Raw genomic sequence first — 18,712 nt, forward strand, 5'->3', positions numbered from 1 at the left:
ACAATTATCTTCCATCTGTCACCAGTAGGTGCTCAAGAAGGTTGAAGTGTAATGAAAAAAAGATCTTGTACATAATTTTTTATATTATATAAAGACAGCCCAGTACAATGAAATAAAGATCCCCTTAAAGGTCATTAATTCAGGCTTCTTTAAAGCTCAAATGCACCACATCGTGTGGTACTGAGCCATAAAGACCAGGAAGATCCCACGATTATCCCTGGTCTGTGCCGTTAAGTGATCTCAGCTAGGACAGCAGTGGGAATGTTAAAAATAGATTTACTATCCCAGGGAATGGGAAAAAATAATAGGTGCCAGAGTTCTTGCTCCCAGCACCTTCCACAGATTCTTGCTGGAAGTGCATGAGTGAAGACAGGATTACATTTGGCCATGATTACCCCAATGGTGAATAACTTGTTAATACTCCCTGATGAGCCTCATATTTGAAGTATGGCCATTTGGGTGAGGTACCGAGGGGCTGCTGACACCAGTACTGCTACAGAGGTTACCATCTTCAGTAACGGGAAGGTAAAGTTATATTTTATTTACCTCATCACGTTCCTTTTGTAGTTCTAAGACTTGTGTCTGGAGTGAGCTAATTTTATCTTTGTACATATCACAGTCAATCTTCAGAGTGGCACATTCCATCAGCATATTCTCCTTTTCATCCAGGTACTGGCAGGATGGAAGAAAGTAAAATAAGTTCAGATAGAAGGGAAAGATAGTGGTTGGGTCTGGAGGAATCAAGATCAGATGAAATTTAAGAGTATCAGATTGGCAAAACATAAGTGGATTAGTTCTATATTAAATCCTGTTGAAAATGGTCATGCTGTGGGCAGCAATTAAATATACATAGTGAAAGCTTACACCTCTGGGAGGCATCTTCGACATTTTACTATGTTAAAAAGGTGCTATATAAATGCAAGTTGTTGTTAGTTTGTATAAACTAACCAGTTCCCTTACTGCATTTTGGTTTTGTCACTGTTTAGTATCTTTGCGTCTGATCTGAAATTGGATTTCTAATCATGTAATAACCCTGGTCCCATTTTCTGATCCAATATGCAGTGAAAACTGGCTCAATTTTCAAATCTGGGAGAAGGAATTGCTTTGGTCACCATAAGTAGCAACAATATAAATGTGCTTATGAAGATTTCTTCATGCTTCATAAAGATTTTGTTTTCAATTTTGTTAGAAATATTGACCAGAGGAAATCTTCATGAACTAATTTATAGTCCTACATTACATAGCAATTCTTCACCCTGAAATAAAAATGGAAAATGGTGGCAGTGTCAGCAAGTGAAAAGAGAGAAGGCATGTTAACCCTTCATCGGCACCCAAAGGGTTAACCTGTCTTTCCGGTTTTCAGATGCTGATGGATCTGCTGTGTACTTCCTGCATTTCTGTTTTTATTTGATTTTCAGCAGTTGCAGTTTTTTTCCCTTTTATCAGCCACCCCTCCTGTTTAGTTAGAAACACTGGCTCTTACTGAACTTTTGACTTTGAATTTTTTTGAACCGATCAATTTTTTTTCTTCTCAGATCTGACATTTACTCTCACACTTTGATGTGTTCAGCCTTTGTTGCTGGTGACAGTATAAACTTTCCATTTGTTTTTAAATGTTAAGTTTTCATTCTGCTGACAGATACATAATTTTTGAATTTGTTCCAGAAGTTGTGAGCCAAATATATCTGGAGGCAAGAAAAGCTACCAATCAAGTAACAGGGTATGATTGTGTAGGCTCTACTATGAATGGATCATGACACCAAAGCTGTAGGTTTCGATCTCTCCAAAGTCCCAGTAGTAGTTTGCAGCTTATGCAGTCAAATTCTATGGCTTTGATTTTAACTGGGGCAACACATTCAGGAAGGGTGGGTGTGCGGGAAACCCCCGTGGGGTCTCAGTGTAAGGCCCGGGCTATTTTAACTCCTGGGCCTTGTTTAAATAATCCAGGATAGTCTCCCCTCCTGGAACTGGCAGGACTGACGTCAGGGCCGGCGGACGGGAGTGGGAAATTGGGTGGGATCCTTAGGATGCCGGCGATGCAAGGGAACGGTCCTCGGTGTAAAGTTAGCACTGAGCAAGGGCTTTGGCGACTGATGAGGGAGAGGCAAGGTCGGGGCTGGGGAGGCCCAAGGACTCCTTGTGGGGCCTGAGGGGAGCGCTCCTTCTCCTCCTGGCCCACAAGGATTCCACAGAAAAGTAATCTTTTTAAACTTATCTTGGCCTCTTCTGGCCAGTTGGCGCCTCCTGCCGTGGTTCGGCTGTCGGCGTGGGCCTCGTGCAGGCCGCCCTAATCCAGAAGTTAAAATCGCATTGCAATGCCGATGACATCATTGGGCCATGACTTTTAAATTTAAATTAGGCCCTCGCTTGCCTGCAGCAGAATCCTCGGCCAACTTTAAAGCCAATGAGGATAAGTTGTCGCAGGGTGGAAAAGGTTCGGCCTGAGGCCAGTAACTGGACTCAGCCTGATCTTAACCCCTCCCATTCTCGCTGGGGGAGGGGGTTAAAATCGAGGCCTATGTGTTTCATTTATGGTCTCAAAATAGGCATTTAGATTGGCCTCCAACGAGAAAGGACTAGTTAGGGTGATGAAATATTGGAGGTGTTCTTTACTTTATGCTGTTTTCCAATTTTGTAATGTCTCCTTCAAACCCATCTGCAAAGCCTAATGTTAGTAGGAACATAGGAATATAGGAACAGGAGTAGGCCATTCAGTCCCTCGAGCCTGCTGTGCCATTTGATAAGATCATGGCTGACATAACTTCTAAGTTAGGCTGCTTACCTCGCTCCTCAGACGTTCCGTCTGATCTAGCTCCAACCGCAGTGAGTTCATTTCTTTCATCAGATCCTGCCTGTCCTCCAAAGCTTCTACACGGTCCTGTTCCAAGATATCTATTGTCACCTGTTTAAAAAAATTAAATTGAACAAACATCTTCACCATATTTATGTAAAAAGCATTAATTAAAAGTTTATGACAAACATTTCTTACATAGTGATCTTCCTTCTGAAAGGCAACCTTCTTTAGTAATATCAAAGATGGCAGTGGACATTACAACAGTGGACACTATGTTACAACAGTAATTACACTTCAAAAGTACTTCAACGGCTGTGAAACACATTGGGACATTCTGAGGTCGTGAAAGGTGCTATATAAATGCAAATTCTTTCTTTCTTCTTCCTTAAGTGCTTTCATATCCCCTGCTTGACCTAAATACTGGTAATCTAAGCTCTCAGTTATCACAAAGCAACCCATTATATTCTGATTGGCAGGAAAATGAAAGATGATAAGAGTGAGGTAATTTGAAAGCTAGAAAAGTTCAAATTGTGAGGGAGAGCTTGAGAGAAAGACAATGCTGGATAGATACATACATACACACAATGCAGTGTACTTACTGGGTTCATTTGCAATTCTTGAATCCTGAATCTCAGTTTATCAATTTCTTCTTTTAAATATAAAAGTTCATCTTGCTTAGGCTTGAATGCTTCTCGCAGCTTAGAGGACATTTTTCGCTCAACATCAAATTCCACTTTTAGTTTCTTATTCTCCATTATGAGATTGTCCACCTTTAAAGTAAGTCAAGCAGGGTCACCATGAAACTATTTTTAGTCCATCAACAAGATCACTGGTAAGACTTAAAAATATAGAATATCTAGGTCTTAAAGGTAGCTCACCTTCTATTTTTGACTAGGTTTAGCTCTTCCTTTCCAGCTAAATATTGTATGAGGATCTCCTAATGATACAGTATGAACACTTATAGAGTTTCTTTAATTCAGTAAGTCTCAGCCTTTTGTATCAGGTTGAGTATGTCATTTAGACACACTCCATTAATAATGAGTATCTGGCAATATATCAATTAGGCAATGGTTTGAGGCAGACTGTTCCAGCAAAGCACTGAAGATAGAGTTCTGTTAGTAGAGGCTGATCTGCCAAAATGTTTCAGTATATAATTTAAAAACCTGAATAAAGTTATTCTTTATCATTTAATCTTGGATTATCAAGAACTTTACAACAAATTCTAAATAAGAACTTATTGTTGTGAGATTGTAGCGTAAATAAAAAGGCGATTTTCATATCTGGAATTGTGATTCAATCTGCAATTTCTTTTGAAATGCAAGAAAGAGGAGTGATAAATCAGCAATTTCCAAATTGTACGTCTACCATCAAATTAACTTTCTGTATCATTTGCCAATAAGAGTGAATTGTCGTCAAATGCAGGTGAAGTTTGTGATTAAATCCTGAAAATAAGAATAAGGTGAAAGGCCTGTCTTAGTGATACAGTTGGTAATAATTGTAGCATTTTGTTTATTATTTGAGAAGCTGCACTTTTAATTAACCACTAGATGGTGATTAGTAGATATTCTCTTCAGTTTACATTTAGACTCTTGTTCAATGCTGACCCTTAGTCTATTTGCTGTTGCTACATAACAGATCGGCTCTGTACTACGAATGTGGGAACTGCTTTGGGTCCAGGTTACTGCAGGCAGGACTTAAGGCCCACAGTCCAATAATTCAGTGGTTATAGTTGCAGCCAACCTGGCCCTGACTGTGTACATTTATTAAAATCACTTTTACATAGATTGCAGAGAACAGTTGCCAAATTTAATTGTTAAAATTAAACCTTAACATTTCTCAATTAAATATTAGAAAATGACAGTAGGGGTAGACAACAAGGGCAAAGCATTGACCATTTGAAATGGCAGAATGTAGACAAATGCTACTAGTTTCTAAACTGCATGCAGCAAAATATCAATATTACAAATGATCAAGAATGGTGACAGAAGCTAAAAAAATGTAATATCTGGCCTTACAGCTGTGTTATTGAGAAATATGTAAGCATAAATTAAGGAGTTTTTACTGCCCATTTTTGTCCACAATTGCAATCTTTCACTTTATTTGAATCAATTGATTTTAGTGTCATCAGCCCATATTATATGATGACAGAATGTGACATTGAGGGATGAGGTTAACTTTAGTAAAGTTTATGAATCCGGGGGGAGGAGAGTGCAATATGTCTACATGGCTTTTATGCTGCATATCTCCTTGTTCATATCTCATTATTTCTACAATTACATAATTGCACAAAGCCTTTCAGCATTACACTCATGATCCAGACAGATAGCAGTTTTATGCAGTTTAATGACAGCTGTACAATCTTTCCAGTGAAATGAAATTTCTTCAAATGCAATTGCTTCAACAACATCCTATAACAATATATTCCACCTAGAGATTAGGGAGAAAAATTGCTTTGCTGAAGCACATCTATTCTAATATAGACTTCAATCCTCTATGTCAATGCTCTTGATTGACTCTGGTTACTCATTTTAAATATTAGAGAAATTTATTTCTGATATGAATTATAAACAGACCAAACAACACTTCTTATTTAAATTATTTTCTGCAGTGGATCAGGATCGAACCAAGCTCCTACTGAATTTTAGTTCAGTGCTGTGTCTGCTATAGTTGCTTGCAGTGAATTTTACTGCCCAGTTTTGTACCTTGTTAAGTCTATTTATTTTACTGGCCTATAATTATAAGCACGACAGATGGCACACACATACTCTAAATGATGTTTAATGCTATCAAGTAAGATATAATAAACAGAGGTTATATCATCTTCCAGTTGTATGTTGGCAAAACTCAGGGTACAGTAGCATAGTGGTTATGTTACTGGACTAGTAATCCAGAGGCCTGGACTAAAAATCCAGAGTCATGAGTTCAAATCCCGCCACGGCAGCTAGTGAATTTAAATTCAATTAATTAAATTCAATTAATTAAATAAAAATCTGGAATTAAAATACTAGTATCAGTAATGGTGGCCATGAAACTACCGGATTGTTGTAAAAACCCATCTGGTTCACTAATGTCCTTCAGGGAAGGAAACCTGCCGTCCTTACCCGGTCTGGCCTATATGTGACTCCAGACCCACAGCAATGTGGTTGATTCTTAATTGCCCGCTGAAATGGCCTAGTTGTGGGAGAACTGTCACCACACGGACTGCAGCGGTTCAAGAAGGCGGCTCACCACCACCTTCTCAAGGTCAATTAGGGATGGGCAATAAATGCCGGCCTTGCCAGTGACGCCCACATCCCATGAACGAATAAAAAAAAAGATTCCTACATCACTGAGCCTTCCTGTTGTATAATGTGTAAACTGGTAGTGCCCTGATCCTGTGATATAAGAAAGCACCATCACACCATTTCTAAAAAATGAAAAGAGCAAAGTGCTTGAGATTGATTTTCCCTGCAGAAAAGCAGCACAGCTAATACTGAATTCTTCCATCATGAGGATAGAATCCTATCCTAGTAGAATACCAACAAACTGCAACTCTTTTCTTCATGTATTTAAATTATTTCTCTTGCCTTGACTATCTTCCTCTCCTTTCTCTTTATTTTTCTGCATTCACATGCTGACTTGCGACTATTCCTGAAATCATCTCCTTAAAATGGAAGTTCTAGCCAATGGTATGTTACGTGGTACTTTATCAAATGCCTTTTGAAAGTCCATATATACAACATCTATTGCACTAGTGTGTTACTGAAACTGTTTCAGCAATGTGGTTCATTACTGAAACAAACCAGGTCAGCTTCGTGTTTCAGAATGTTTGGCAGGCTAGATTTGATCTCTGGCCAACTGTATCAAGAAAACAAACTGGCAACTATTTCCCCCCACTCTCAGAGGCCGAGGGCTGGAATCACAGTGATGAAGCAATAGAGGGTTGATGAAGGTAGTGCAATAAATGTTGTATATGTGGACTTTCAAAAGGCATTCAATAAAGTACCACATAACATACTTATTCGGAAAATAGAGGCACATGGGATGAAAGGGACAGTGGTAACTTGGATACGTTATTGGCTAAGGGATAGTGGTGAATGGATGTTTTTCTGACCGGAGAGAAGTATGCAGTGGGGTCCCCCAGGGGCTGGTATTAGGACCGTTGCTTTTCTTGTTATTTATATATATATATAAATAAATGACCTGGAATTAGGTATAGAGAGCACAATTTTGAAGTTTGGGAATGATACAAAACATGGCAACTTAGTAAATAGTGAGGAGGACAGCAGCATTGGCGAGGACATAGACAGACTGGTGAAATGGGCAGACACATGGCAGATGTAATTTAATGTGGATAAGTGTGTAGGAACAACTTGGAGAGTCTGTCTAATCTAAATGGTACTATTTTTGATAGGGATGCAAGAGCAGAGGGATCTGGCAGTGCAGATCCACAAATCTTTGAAGGTGGCAGGGCAAGTCGATAAGGTGGTTAAGAAAGCGTATGGGATACTTGGCTTTGTAAACAGAAGCATTGACTACAAAAACAAAGAAGTCATGCTTAACCTTTACAAATCACTGGTTAGGCCTCAGCTGGAGTTGTGTGTGCAATTCTGGACACCACACTTTAGGAAGTATGTCAAGGCCTTGGAGAGGATACAGAGGAGGTTTACCAGGATGATACCAGGGATGAGGGACTTCAATTATGTGGAGAGATTGGAGAAGCTGGGATTGTTCTCATTAGAGCAGAGAAGGTTAAGGGGAGTCCTAATAGAGGTATTCAAAATTATGAGGGGTTTTGATAGAGCAAGTAGGGAGAAACTGTTTCCTCTGGCAGTGGGTCGGTAACCAGAGATCATAGATTTAAAATAACTGGCGTAAGAACTGGAAGGGAAATGAGGAGAAATTGTTTCATACAGAGGGTTGTTAAGATCTGGAACGCACTATCTGAAGGGTGGTGGAAGCAGATTCCGTAGGAACTTTCAAAAGGCAATTGGAAATGTACTTGACGAGGACTTATTTTTAGGTTTGTGGAGAAAAAGCTGGGGTGTGGGACTAAATTGGACAGTTCTTTCAAAGAGCCAGCACAGGCACGATAGGCCAAGTGGCCTCCTTCTGTGCTTTAAGATTCTATGATTCTATATGTCATCGAAATGAATGATTGAACAATAAAGCAATACCTGTTGTTGTAACTCTCTGCTCCGTGTCACAGACATTTCTTTCTCCTGCAGAGTGTTTGTATACCGCATTAATATCTGATAGTTTTCCTCCTTCAGACGAATCATTTCATCATGGTGACGGTTCCAGTCTACCTTCATCCTGCTTAAGTTAACCTCAGCTGCCTTCAAATTCTTGAGCTCAGTCTTGAATTGTTGGTTTTGCTCTTCCAAGCTTCGAACTTTCTCATGCAGCCGATGTTTGTGACATTTCTCTTCTCCCAACAATTTCTGAGCCTTCACCACTTCATTCATTAGAAACTGAATCAAACCCAGATTTCCTTTCTCATCTACAACAAAAGAAAGTAAACGGAGTCATTTTTGATTGTTCTTTCTTTAACACTTACTTATCTTTTCTCCTCATTGCTTCCTGTCAGAATCCCTTGCACTAGCGTATGACTGTGCTGTGTACTACTCTCACCCATATACTGTAAAACTAATGATGTGGAGATGCCGGTGATGGACTGGGGTTGACAAATGTAAGGAATCTTACAACACCAGGTTATAGGATTATAGTCCAACTGTTTTATAAAACAGTTGGACTATAACCTGGTGTTGTAAGGTTCCTTACATTTGTAAAACTAATGGCAGCTCTATGACTAGTATATCTATATGACCAATAGTCTATATGGGTGGGCTCAAAGAAGTGGTTCCCAGGTTCTACTGAAGACAAAGAAGTGAGATCTTTGCAGACCTTAGCTTTTGTGACAGAACAATTAATTCCAAGGAACCAGCAGTGATGAAGGGGAGTATATTCATGCGGTGTGGAGAAAGGAGAGGAAGGATATACTGGTGGGTTTTTTTTAAACTTGCAAATACAAGTGAAAGAGATTACTAACCTGGGATTAGAATTATTCTTATGAAAATATGGTCTTTATAACAGTTGCTTAAAGATTCGATGCGCACTAAAATTAAGATTAAGATTCTTTCCCTCCTTTTTCCTGGTAATTTTCTTCCTTCCCCGAGCAATTATGATGAGGAAACTGAGATTATCTTTCTCCCCCTAGTTTATGTATGAGTTCCAGTTTGCTGAGTTAGCTGATCTTAGCTGAGGCAGCAGTAAGAACGCTATAATTGGTCTCATTGCCTCTGGGTTAGGGAGGGAAAATCTGCTGGGAGTTCCCACTCCTGATTGCTATTCAGTGGCTCCTACTAAACTGTGGATGTGTGAGTATGCTGAGCGAGAGCAGGATCTGGCTCAGCAATAATGCCTCGCACAGTTAAATAATCTCACCGTCTAGGCTGACACATGAAGAATGGCCACTTGGAACCATACCTCAGCAAAAAAGTTAATGCCTCCAGGAGAGGAAAATGGGGAAAGGGGAGAAAATTGTCAAAGCTAATGTGACCATTACATGTTCTAAACTGAGGCTTCAGAGAGATTGTTTTCTAAACAGCTTACTAAGCTGGCCTGTCAGTAATGCACCCTCATCTTCAGGCTGCAGGAGTTTTGCCAACCAGCATGGAAGGCATTTGTATATAGTGCATAATGGACCGACATTTTTTGTGAGAAAAGATTCAAATCTAGTGAAAGATTCTCATGAGCAGGCATGTTTTCTAAAACGCTGGAGTAACAAAAAACTTCTGCAGGTGGCAGTATGAGCTTGTGTAAGAAGCCCTGTCAGTAGCACCAGAGCTGGTATTGCAATGGCATTACCTATAGTACAGAACATAACCAGTTGTTTATCAAAAGGAGTTCAGCTCAATTGTTGGAAGGTAAAACCTGACACTGCACCCAAACTTTCCCAGCTGAAGCATGTTTTGAAAGTTTTTCATTAAAAATGGATAAGGTGATAACGTGATGGATTGTATCCACCTACACTGAATGTTAGAACTTTCCACCCAAATCACTTGTTTACTTGAATAGAATTTAGTAATGCCATATCTGCATACGACAACACAAAATAATACTCAACTCAGGCCTATTTCATCAACGTTATTAAAATATTTGGTTTTTTCATTACATTGTGTGATAATGCGTTTGCATTTTATAAATAAAGCAAATAATTAGGCTTTTGGAGTTAAAACTAACAGTAATCTAGAACATTTGTGACTATACTGAGTGCAGGATGTTGGAGCACCAGATGATGGTAACCGGGTTCACATGTAGACAGCAGAGTTCCCGTTCTCAGCCAAGTCACTGTGCGGAAGTGCCATACAGAAGCATGGTGCTTCCACAAATTAGATAAGAGAAAGAGAGACAGAGAGAGAAACAGAGACAGACTCATGCCACAGAGCCATTCTTACGTACCACATAGAAGTTGGTTCAAAGAAGTGTCAGTGGAAATCTGAGAGAAGGTCGTCACTCCCTCTCACATGGCCTGCTGGGTGGTGGGGGGGGGGGAGGTGGGTAGTGGGGAGGCAATGGGAATAAATAACTTGGAAAAGAAGAATTTGCTTACAAAATTAAGTCTTACCAAGTATGCTGCTACAATCCCTGGTAGGCTCCTTCCCGGTTATTAATGTATAAATTTCAGGATTATAGAACCCTAAAGACTCCAGAAAGGCAACACCTCCCTTCTTTCCACGAGTTCTTAGGAGATCGAGCATATACCCTGGAGATAAAAATAACGTACTAATGATCTTGACTGTCTGTGCCAATTAATTACTTGTCTAACTAGTGACTATTTTAAGGACCAGTATTCAATAATAATAAAAATAATAAACCTAAAAATCAAATTGCTTGCATAATATCATTTCAAATGGTTTGGTTGCTCCCCTCTACGGACCAATGAGTTTTTACCCAGTCAGTTAGCTAAGTCATGCAGCTGAGTTAGCTGATCTCACACAGGCCATCGCACGGGCACTGTAATTAGTCTCAACGTTCCAGATTTAGGGGGGGGGGGGAAATTGGTGTTCCATTCTTTACTGGGGCATTGTGTGAATTTAGAACATAAAACCTGGAATGAGAAAATTCAGCCTTCCTATCATATTAGCCTGTGAAATTTGGGATTGACAACCAAAATTCTGCAGACCATGTAGCAACGTCACAGAGTGCAAGCAGGCCTTGGTGATCTCATCAGAACCAGAATGCTCTGCTGGAACAGTAGAATGTTGCAAAACAAGATTTTTTCCCACAACCTAGCAACAAGGGGACCAGATGGTCAATGGGTTAGACATTGGCCTTTCACCTCTGGAACCTATGTTCAAATCCAGTCTAGACTGTGTATTAGCAGCATGACTCCTATGTGGAATGAGTTTTCAGCAGTCTCAAAGCAGCACATAACTGGCTGTAATTTGGCACAAAGTTGCCAGTTTCACTCAGAGAAGCTGAAAGACGGCTGACATGGAAAAGTATCTCACTAAAGTATCTAACTATGCTACATCTGACCTAGAAGTGCTTGATGAAACGGAAAGTGTTCCACTTCCAAGCAAACACAAATAAAATTTATTAAAAAAAACAGCATACAGTTCAAGAAAGCAGACTTACCAGTTCTCATACACCGGTGTTTAAGGTGAGGGGCAAAAAGAATTTCTTCCTCATCTGTCTCCCCAATAACATGGCACTGACGCAGAAAGGGTGTGATGTGGCAGGGCCGAACCTTGCTGGTGATTATGTGGCGCTGGCTTTCAATCAGGTCCCACATTGATTCTTCATCCAGATCCTTTAATTCCTTGTCACTTGAGGCAACTGCATCCATGATGGATCACGGCTAGAAAAGAAGGAATAATTAAAGATTTCTATTACATAACTATAAATGTAAAAACACATATACATCAATTATATATTAAATTTGGTATGTGAAGCACAAGTTTCAGTGAAAATTCATTATAATAACATAAGAACTTAAGAAATAGGAGCAGGAGTAGGCCATACGGCCCCACGAGACTGCTCCACCATGCAATAAGATCATGGCTGATCTTCGACCTCAACTCCACTTTCCTGCCTGATCCCCATATCCCTTGATCCCCTTAGAGTCCAAAAATCTATCGATCTCAGCCTTGAATATACTAAACGACTGAGCATCCACAGCCTTTTGGGGTAGAGAATTCCAACCCTTTGAGTGAAGAAATTTCTCCTCATCTTGGTCCTAAATGGCCAGCCCCTTATCCTGAGACTACACCCCGTAGTTCTAGACTCTCCAGCCAGGGGAAACTGCCTCTCAGCACCTTCCCTATCAAGCCCTCTCAGAATCTTATATGTTTCAATGAGATAACCTCTCTTTCTTCTAAGTTCCAGAGAGTATAGGCCCATTCTACTCAATCTCTCTTCATTAGGAAAATCCTCTCATCCCAGGAATCATTGCACCGCCTCTAAGGCAAGTATATCCTTCCTTAGGTAAGGAGAGCCAAACTGTACACAGCACTCCAGGTGTGGTCTCACCAAAGCCCTGTACAATTTGCAGCAAGACTTAATTAATATAGATTGTAAATAGGTGAGGCCCCAGCACTGATCCTTGGGGCACCCCACTATTAACAGCCTGCCGACCTGAAAGTGACCCGTTCATTCCTACTCTCTGTTTTCTATCCATTAACCAATCCTCTATCCATGCTAATATATTACTTCCAACCCCATGAGCCCTTACCTTTTGCAACAACTTTTTGTGTGGCACCTTATCGAATGCCTTTTGAAAATCCAAATATACTACATCCACTGGTTCCCCTTTATCCACCCTGCTAGTTACATCCTCAAAAAACTCTAATAAGTTTGTCAAACATGATTTCCCTTTCATAAAGCCATGTTGACTCTGCCTAATCATATTATGATTTTCTAAGTACCCTGTTACCACATCCTTAGTAATGGATTCCAGCATTTTCCCGACGACTGATGGTAGGTTAACTGGCCTGTAGTTCTCTGTTTTCTCTCTCCTTCCTTTCTTGAATAGCAGGGTTACATTTGCTACCTTCCAATCCACTGGGATCATTCTAGAATCTAGGGAATTTTGGAAGATCACCACCAATGCATCCACTATCTCTGCAGCCACCTTTTTTGGAACCCTAGGATGTAGGTCATCAGGTCCAGGGGATTTGTCGGCTTTTAGTCCCATTAATTTCTCCAGTACTTTTTCTTTATTAATATTAATTACTTCAAGTTCCTCACTCTCATTAGACCCTTGGTTCCCCACTATTTCTGGTATTTTTTTGTGTCTTCCACTGTGAAGACAGATACAAAATATTTGTTTAACATCTCTGCCATTTCCTCATTCCCTATTATAATTTCTCCAGTCTCAGCCTCTAAGGGACCCAAATTTACTTTCTCTACTCTCTTCCTTTTTACATACTTGTAGAAGCTCTTACAATCTGTTTTTATATTTCTTGCTCGTTTACTTGTAAGTATATTTGATTTTCTTCTTCCTTATCAATTTTTTGGTTATCCTTTGCTGGTTTCTAAAACTCTCCCAATTCTCAGGCTTACTACTTTTCTTGGCAACATTATAAGCCTCTTCTTTTAATCTAATACTATTCTTAACTTCTTTAGTTAGCCACGGATGGATCACTTTTCTCATGGAGTTTTTATTTTTCAATGGAATGTATATTCATTGAGAATTATGAAATATTTCTTTAAGTGTTTGCCATTGCTTATCAACTGTCATATCTTTTAATCTAATTTCCCAATCTACCTTAACCAACTCTCCCCTCAAACCTATGTAATTGGCTCTGTTTTAGTTTAAGACTCTAGTTTTGGACTTAAGTACGTCACTCTCAAACTCAATGTGAAATTCTATTATATCATGATCATTCTTCCCCAGAGGATCCAATACGATGAGATTACTAATTAACCCTGTGTCATTACACATGACAAGATATAAAATAGCCTGTTCCCCGGTTGGTCTTACAAAGTATTGTTCTAGGAAACTGTCTCGAATGCATTCCATGAACTCGTCCTCCAAACTACTTTTGCCAACTTGATTTGCCCAGTGTATATGAGGATTAAAGTCCCCCATGATATTGCATTACCTTGGTTACAAGCTCCTCTTATTTCTTGATTAATACTCTGTCCAACAGTATAACTATTGGTAGCGCTGTGATAGGTATCTTCAGTATTAAAAAGGTGTCACACCGTGTGACACACAATAGCTGCAATTTTATAGTTATATATAGTTTATATTTTATAGTTATATTGTATATTATGTAGTTATATTGTATATTGTACTGAGATTGTGTAATTTGGCCATTGGGTTCTCACAAATTTCTCAAAATGCTTTCTGAACTTTTTATAAGCTGCAATTTTTTCTCAGTAGCTGAAATTTCTAATATCTAAAATAAGGATTTAAACAAAACAAAAAAATTCAAAAATTACATATTTCCCAATGACATGATTATATTGATCCATTGTCTTTTGTGTTTTTTAATGCTTTTGTTAAAGTTTTTACTTGAAAATTTCATCCTCTCCCAAAAGTCTGGCCTAGAAATTCGGGCGCAGCCACCTTTGGGTGTGCTGGGGGGCGGGCGGAGGGATCGATCCTTGCACCTGAATGGTGAGGCCTGCGGCACCCCAATATTGGGCCTCGTGTCACATTTCCATTGAGCTGGTGAGCTGCGGAGATCTGCGGGCAGCTCACCGACAAAGTACAATCAAAGATCAGGCAGCGGCTGGTGTCGCAGCGGCTCCCAGGTAAGTGAGGAAGGGGGGTAATCGGGTGGGAAGGTAGCGATCAGGGAGGAGTGGCGGCAATTGGGGAAGAGTGACGCCGATCGGTATCCAGCAGAACTAGTGTTCTTTAAATGTGGGGTGGGGAGGAGCAGGAGTGCCACATTCAGGTAAGTATATTTTAAAAACTTACTTTATTGGTGGTGGCCCAACAGGCGGTTCCTTTACGGACCTGGCCTTTTGTGGTATATCTGATGAGCTGCTGAACTGGATGCACAATCTCCTCAGAGACTGCAAACATTGGGTCACAATAAATGGGAGTTTATCTTGTACACAGGAATCCCTAGGGAATCTTGCCAAATCCCATTCTCTCTTTCATCTTTCACTATAATACTTTGCTGATTTTAACTTTGAGCCAAAGCAGTAAATCAGAAATGAAGAGGCAGGGACCATTACGGGTCAAAAGCAAGGAAATCAGTCAGAAAACTGCCAATGAATAAGTACATAGAATTTACGCAAACAACTGAGCCTGGCCCCTGTCCCAGTAACTCCAGATTCTAGGGTCTACGCAAAATGCCCTGAGAGCCTCTCTCTGCAGTGTTCCTAGACCCCTTCAAAGTACAGTTACAATCCAGAGACCCTATGTCAAACCCCAGGTTTCATTTCAGTGCTGCTGGATGCCAAAACCATCCCCACTGCTGATAAATCAGTTTTCCTGGTAATACTATGTGGTATAACACTCCATTATTATAAAACCGCCAACTCATCGTGACAATGCCATGGGACATCAACTTAATTATATGTTTGTACGTACATATATATGTATGATAATACAAAAGGCTGTCAGTACGTCTGATGAACAGATAAAGATTTCATTGTGGGAATTTCTGACTAATTCTATGCTCATTCTGATTACCATGTTTCTGCAGTTTCTGATTAGTCACTGGTTTGGATGAGCATCAGGGCATTATTATTTCACATCAGGAGTCAAGTACGTGATCTGAGCAGAAGGTGATGGTATAGGATGAGTGTACTCTGCACTTCTATTACGTGCATAACTGAATCACTAGAAACTTTTGCACATTTATCAGGACTATTTACTGTCTTGAAAAAAAAATGACAAACTTATCTTAGATTGCATATATGCAAAGCAGTGCCACAAATTGTGTTGAAATGCGTAATTCTGACATCCATGTCTGGTGAAATGAAGACTGATTTCTTTGACTTTTCTCTCTATGCCCCTTAACCTCATATACAAGAAAGTAACATTTCTCAAACACTTTTTTCACTGACAGTGCCTCTTTAAGAGCAATCTAGGGTTGGAAGTTTGCATGTGCACAGTTGTTTATTGTTGCTCTGGTGCTGTGGAACCTACGCAATATAAATGGGGTAGAGGGCCTGCATTGGGGATTACAGGACTGTTTCTTACTGATCTGGCATTCCAGCAAGGAATATTGCTTTCAGGGTAAGCATCACAGGAAATCGCAGATGTGAAACCAATGATTTTGCATCCATTATGGATGGAAAAAACATAGATTACACACCTGCAATTTCCTGAAAGGTGCTCACAGTGAGAGTTGCTCCCTAATGGGTGCGTCAGATCGAAGAATTACTCCCATAGCGAGAGCATGGATCGAAAACCATTAAATGTTGTGACGGCAAAGTGCACTGGAATTCTAATGTGGTGTGCCACAGAGTGATAGGATGTGAGTTAATGAGTTAATGGTGGGGGAGCCCAAGGAGTTACCTTGGGTTGCTTTCAAGTTTGTTTTACAGCTGAATTTACAGAGGCATTGGGAGAAGTCTAGGAGCACTTGGTTACTCCCTTGGCTGGAGACTTAGATGAAATCAAAGAATTCTCATAAACTACTTTGTCAAAGTCATCGAAATGGTGATAGAGGAGGATCAATGGATGTCACATACATGGTTTTTCAGACAGCACTTGATAAGGTTCCACACAAGAAACTGCAAGCTAAAATTGAGGCCTGTAGAATTGGAGGCAACCTCATGGCATGGATAGCAAACTGGTTAGGAAATAGGAGGTACAGACTTGGGATGAAAGGGGCATGCTTGGATTGGTGGGCAGTGGTAAGTGGTGTTCCCCCAAGTATTGGTGCTCAGGCCTCAGCTGCTCACTCTTTATATAAATTAAAAATTAGTGATATAAATTAAAAAGCAAAATGCTACAGATGCTGGAAATCTGAAACAAAAACAGAAAATCTTAGAAACACTCAACAGGTCTGTCAGCATCTGTGGAGAGAAGCGTCTGACAGAAGGTCAACGCCTGAAACATTAACTTGGTGTTCTCTCCACAGATGCTGTCTACATTGCAGAGTGTTTCCACCATTTTCTGCTTGTGCTCTATTTATAAATGCCTTGTGAATATAGGAGAAATGAAACTAAACTAGGAAGTAAAACAAATTGTGAACAGAGCAAAAAATTAAAAAAGGAAATAGACAGATTAAGGCAGTTGGTGGAATGTTGGCCAGTGCAGGTTAATATAATAAAAAGTGAGGTCGTACACTTTGGTCATAAGAACGGCAGATGGGTGTATAATCAAAATAGGAAGCACAAAGGAAGGAGGGAACCTGAGCGGGGAGTCAGAAGGGAGTAAAGTTGAGAGCAGCAAGAGAGGGGAAGACCCAGGGGAAATCTACAATACAAATAGTACAAACAGTTGTTCAAGAACAAATGAAAGGGAAAAGCGTAGAGCAGCGGAAAGAAAGTGTACTTTAGGCACGACAGATAAAATAAAAACTAGAAGGCGTAAGGCGATTAATCCAGCATCAAAGCTATGGCAGGGGGTTGGGAACCTGAGCAGGGAGACAGAGGAAAGCGTGTCAGGAAGGGACAGAAGGTATGGAGTAAAAGGTAAAGTGTTAAAAAAGGAAAAAGCAGGAACTAAGTGTCACAAAACATATTTGAAGGTTCTTTATCTGAATGCACGTAGCATTCATAACAAAATGGATGAGTTAACGGCACAAATAACTACGTATGGGTATGATCTTGTGGCCATTACAGAAACATGGCTGCAGGGTGACAACGACTGGGAATTAAATATGCCAGGGTATTTAACAATCAGGAAGGACAGGCAGGAAGGAAGGGGAGGTGGAGTGGCTATGTTAATAAAGGAAGGAATCACTGTAATACAGAGAAATGATATTGGGACAAAGGATCAGGATAATGAAACAGGTTGGGTAGAGATAAGGAATAATAAGGGGAAAAATACATTAGTGGGCCTAGTATATAGGCCTCCTAATAGTTGCAACTCTGCTGGAAGAAGTATTAATCAGGAAATAGTCGGGGCATGTAATAAGGGAACAGCTATAATTATGGGGGATTTTAACTATCATATTGACTGGACAAATCAAATTGGGCAGCCTTGAGGAAGAGTTTATTGAGTATATTAGGGATGGATTTCTTGAGCAGTATGTAACTGATCCTACAAGGGGGCAAGCAACCTTGGACCTGGTACTGTGTAATGAGCCAGGATTAATTAATAATGTCCTAGTTAAGGATCCCCTTGGAATGAGTGACTATAACATGGTTACATTCCATATCCAATTAGAGGGTGAGAAGGTTGGTTCTCAAACAAGCGTACTGAGCTTGAATAAAGGAGACTATGATGGTATGAGAGCGGAATTGATTAAAGTGGACTGGGAAAATAGATTAAAGGGTAAGACGGTACATGAGCAGTGGTGTTCATTTAAGGAGTTATTGTACAACTTTCAAAAAATTTATATTCCACTGAGGAAAAAAGGGTGTAAAAGAAATGACAGCCATCCGTGGCTAAGTAAAGAAATTAAGGATAGTATCCGACTAAAAACAAGGACATATAAGGTAGCCAAACTTAGTGGGAGGATAGAAGATTGGGAAGCCTTCAAAAGACAGCAAAAAGTAACGAAAGGATTGATTAAGAAAGGGAAGATAGATTATGAAAATAAATTAGCAAAAAATATAAAAACAGATAGCAAGAGTTTCTATAGTTATATAAAAAGAAAAAGGGTGGCAAGCGTAGGTCCCTTAGAGGATGAGACCGGGAAATTAATGGTGGGAAACATGGAGATGGCAAAAATGCTGAACAAATATTTTGTTTCAGTCTCTACGGTAGAGGACACTAAGAATATCCCAACACTGGACAAACAGGGGGCTCTAGGGGAGGGAGGAGCTTAATACGATTAAAATCACTAAGGA

At 39.9% G+C, this 18,712-nt stretch overlaps 1 protein-coding gene across 3 annotated transcripts in view; it reads right to left on the bottom strand.

Annotated features, from left to right (window-relative positions):
* The window catches only part of card14 (caspase recruitment domain family, member 14), an 86,280-nt gene that overhangs the window by 33,513 nt on the left and 34,055 nt on the right, over positions 1 to 18,712 (bottom strand). For all 3 annotated transcript variants that reach the window (XM_068004102.1, XM_068004103.1, XM_068004101.1), the window contains 6 exons: positions 11,417 to 11,639; positions 10,404 to 10,541; positions 7,951 to 8,276; positions 3,394 to 3,564; positions 2,783 to 2,902; positions 547 to 672 (listed from right to left, as the gene is read on the bottom strand). In XM_068004102.1, coding sequence (XP_067860203.1) covers positions 547 to 672; positions 2,783 to 2,902; positions 3,394 to 3,564; positions 7,951 to 8,276; positions 10,404 to 10,541; positions 11,417 to 11,627 — 1,092 coding nt within the window. In that variant the 5' untranslated portion in view covers positions 11,628 to 11,639. The remainder of the gene's footprint in view (positions 1 to 546; positions 673 to 2,782; positions 2,903 to 3,393; positions 3,565 to 7,950; positions 8,277 to 10,403; positions 10,542 to 11,416; positions 11,640 to 18,712) is intronic.

The sequence above is a fragment of the Heptranchias perlo genome, chromosome 23, assembly GCF_035084215.1.
Source record: "Heptranchias perlo isolate sHepPer1 chromosome 23, sHepPer1.hap1, whole genome shotgun sequence".
Classification (NCBI taxonomy): Eukaryota; Metazoa; Chordata; class Chondrichthyes; order Hexanchiformes; family Hexanchidae; genus Heptranchias; species Heptranchias perlo.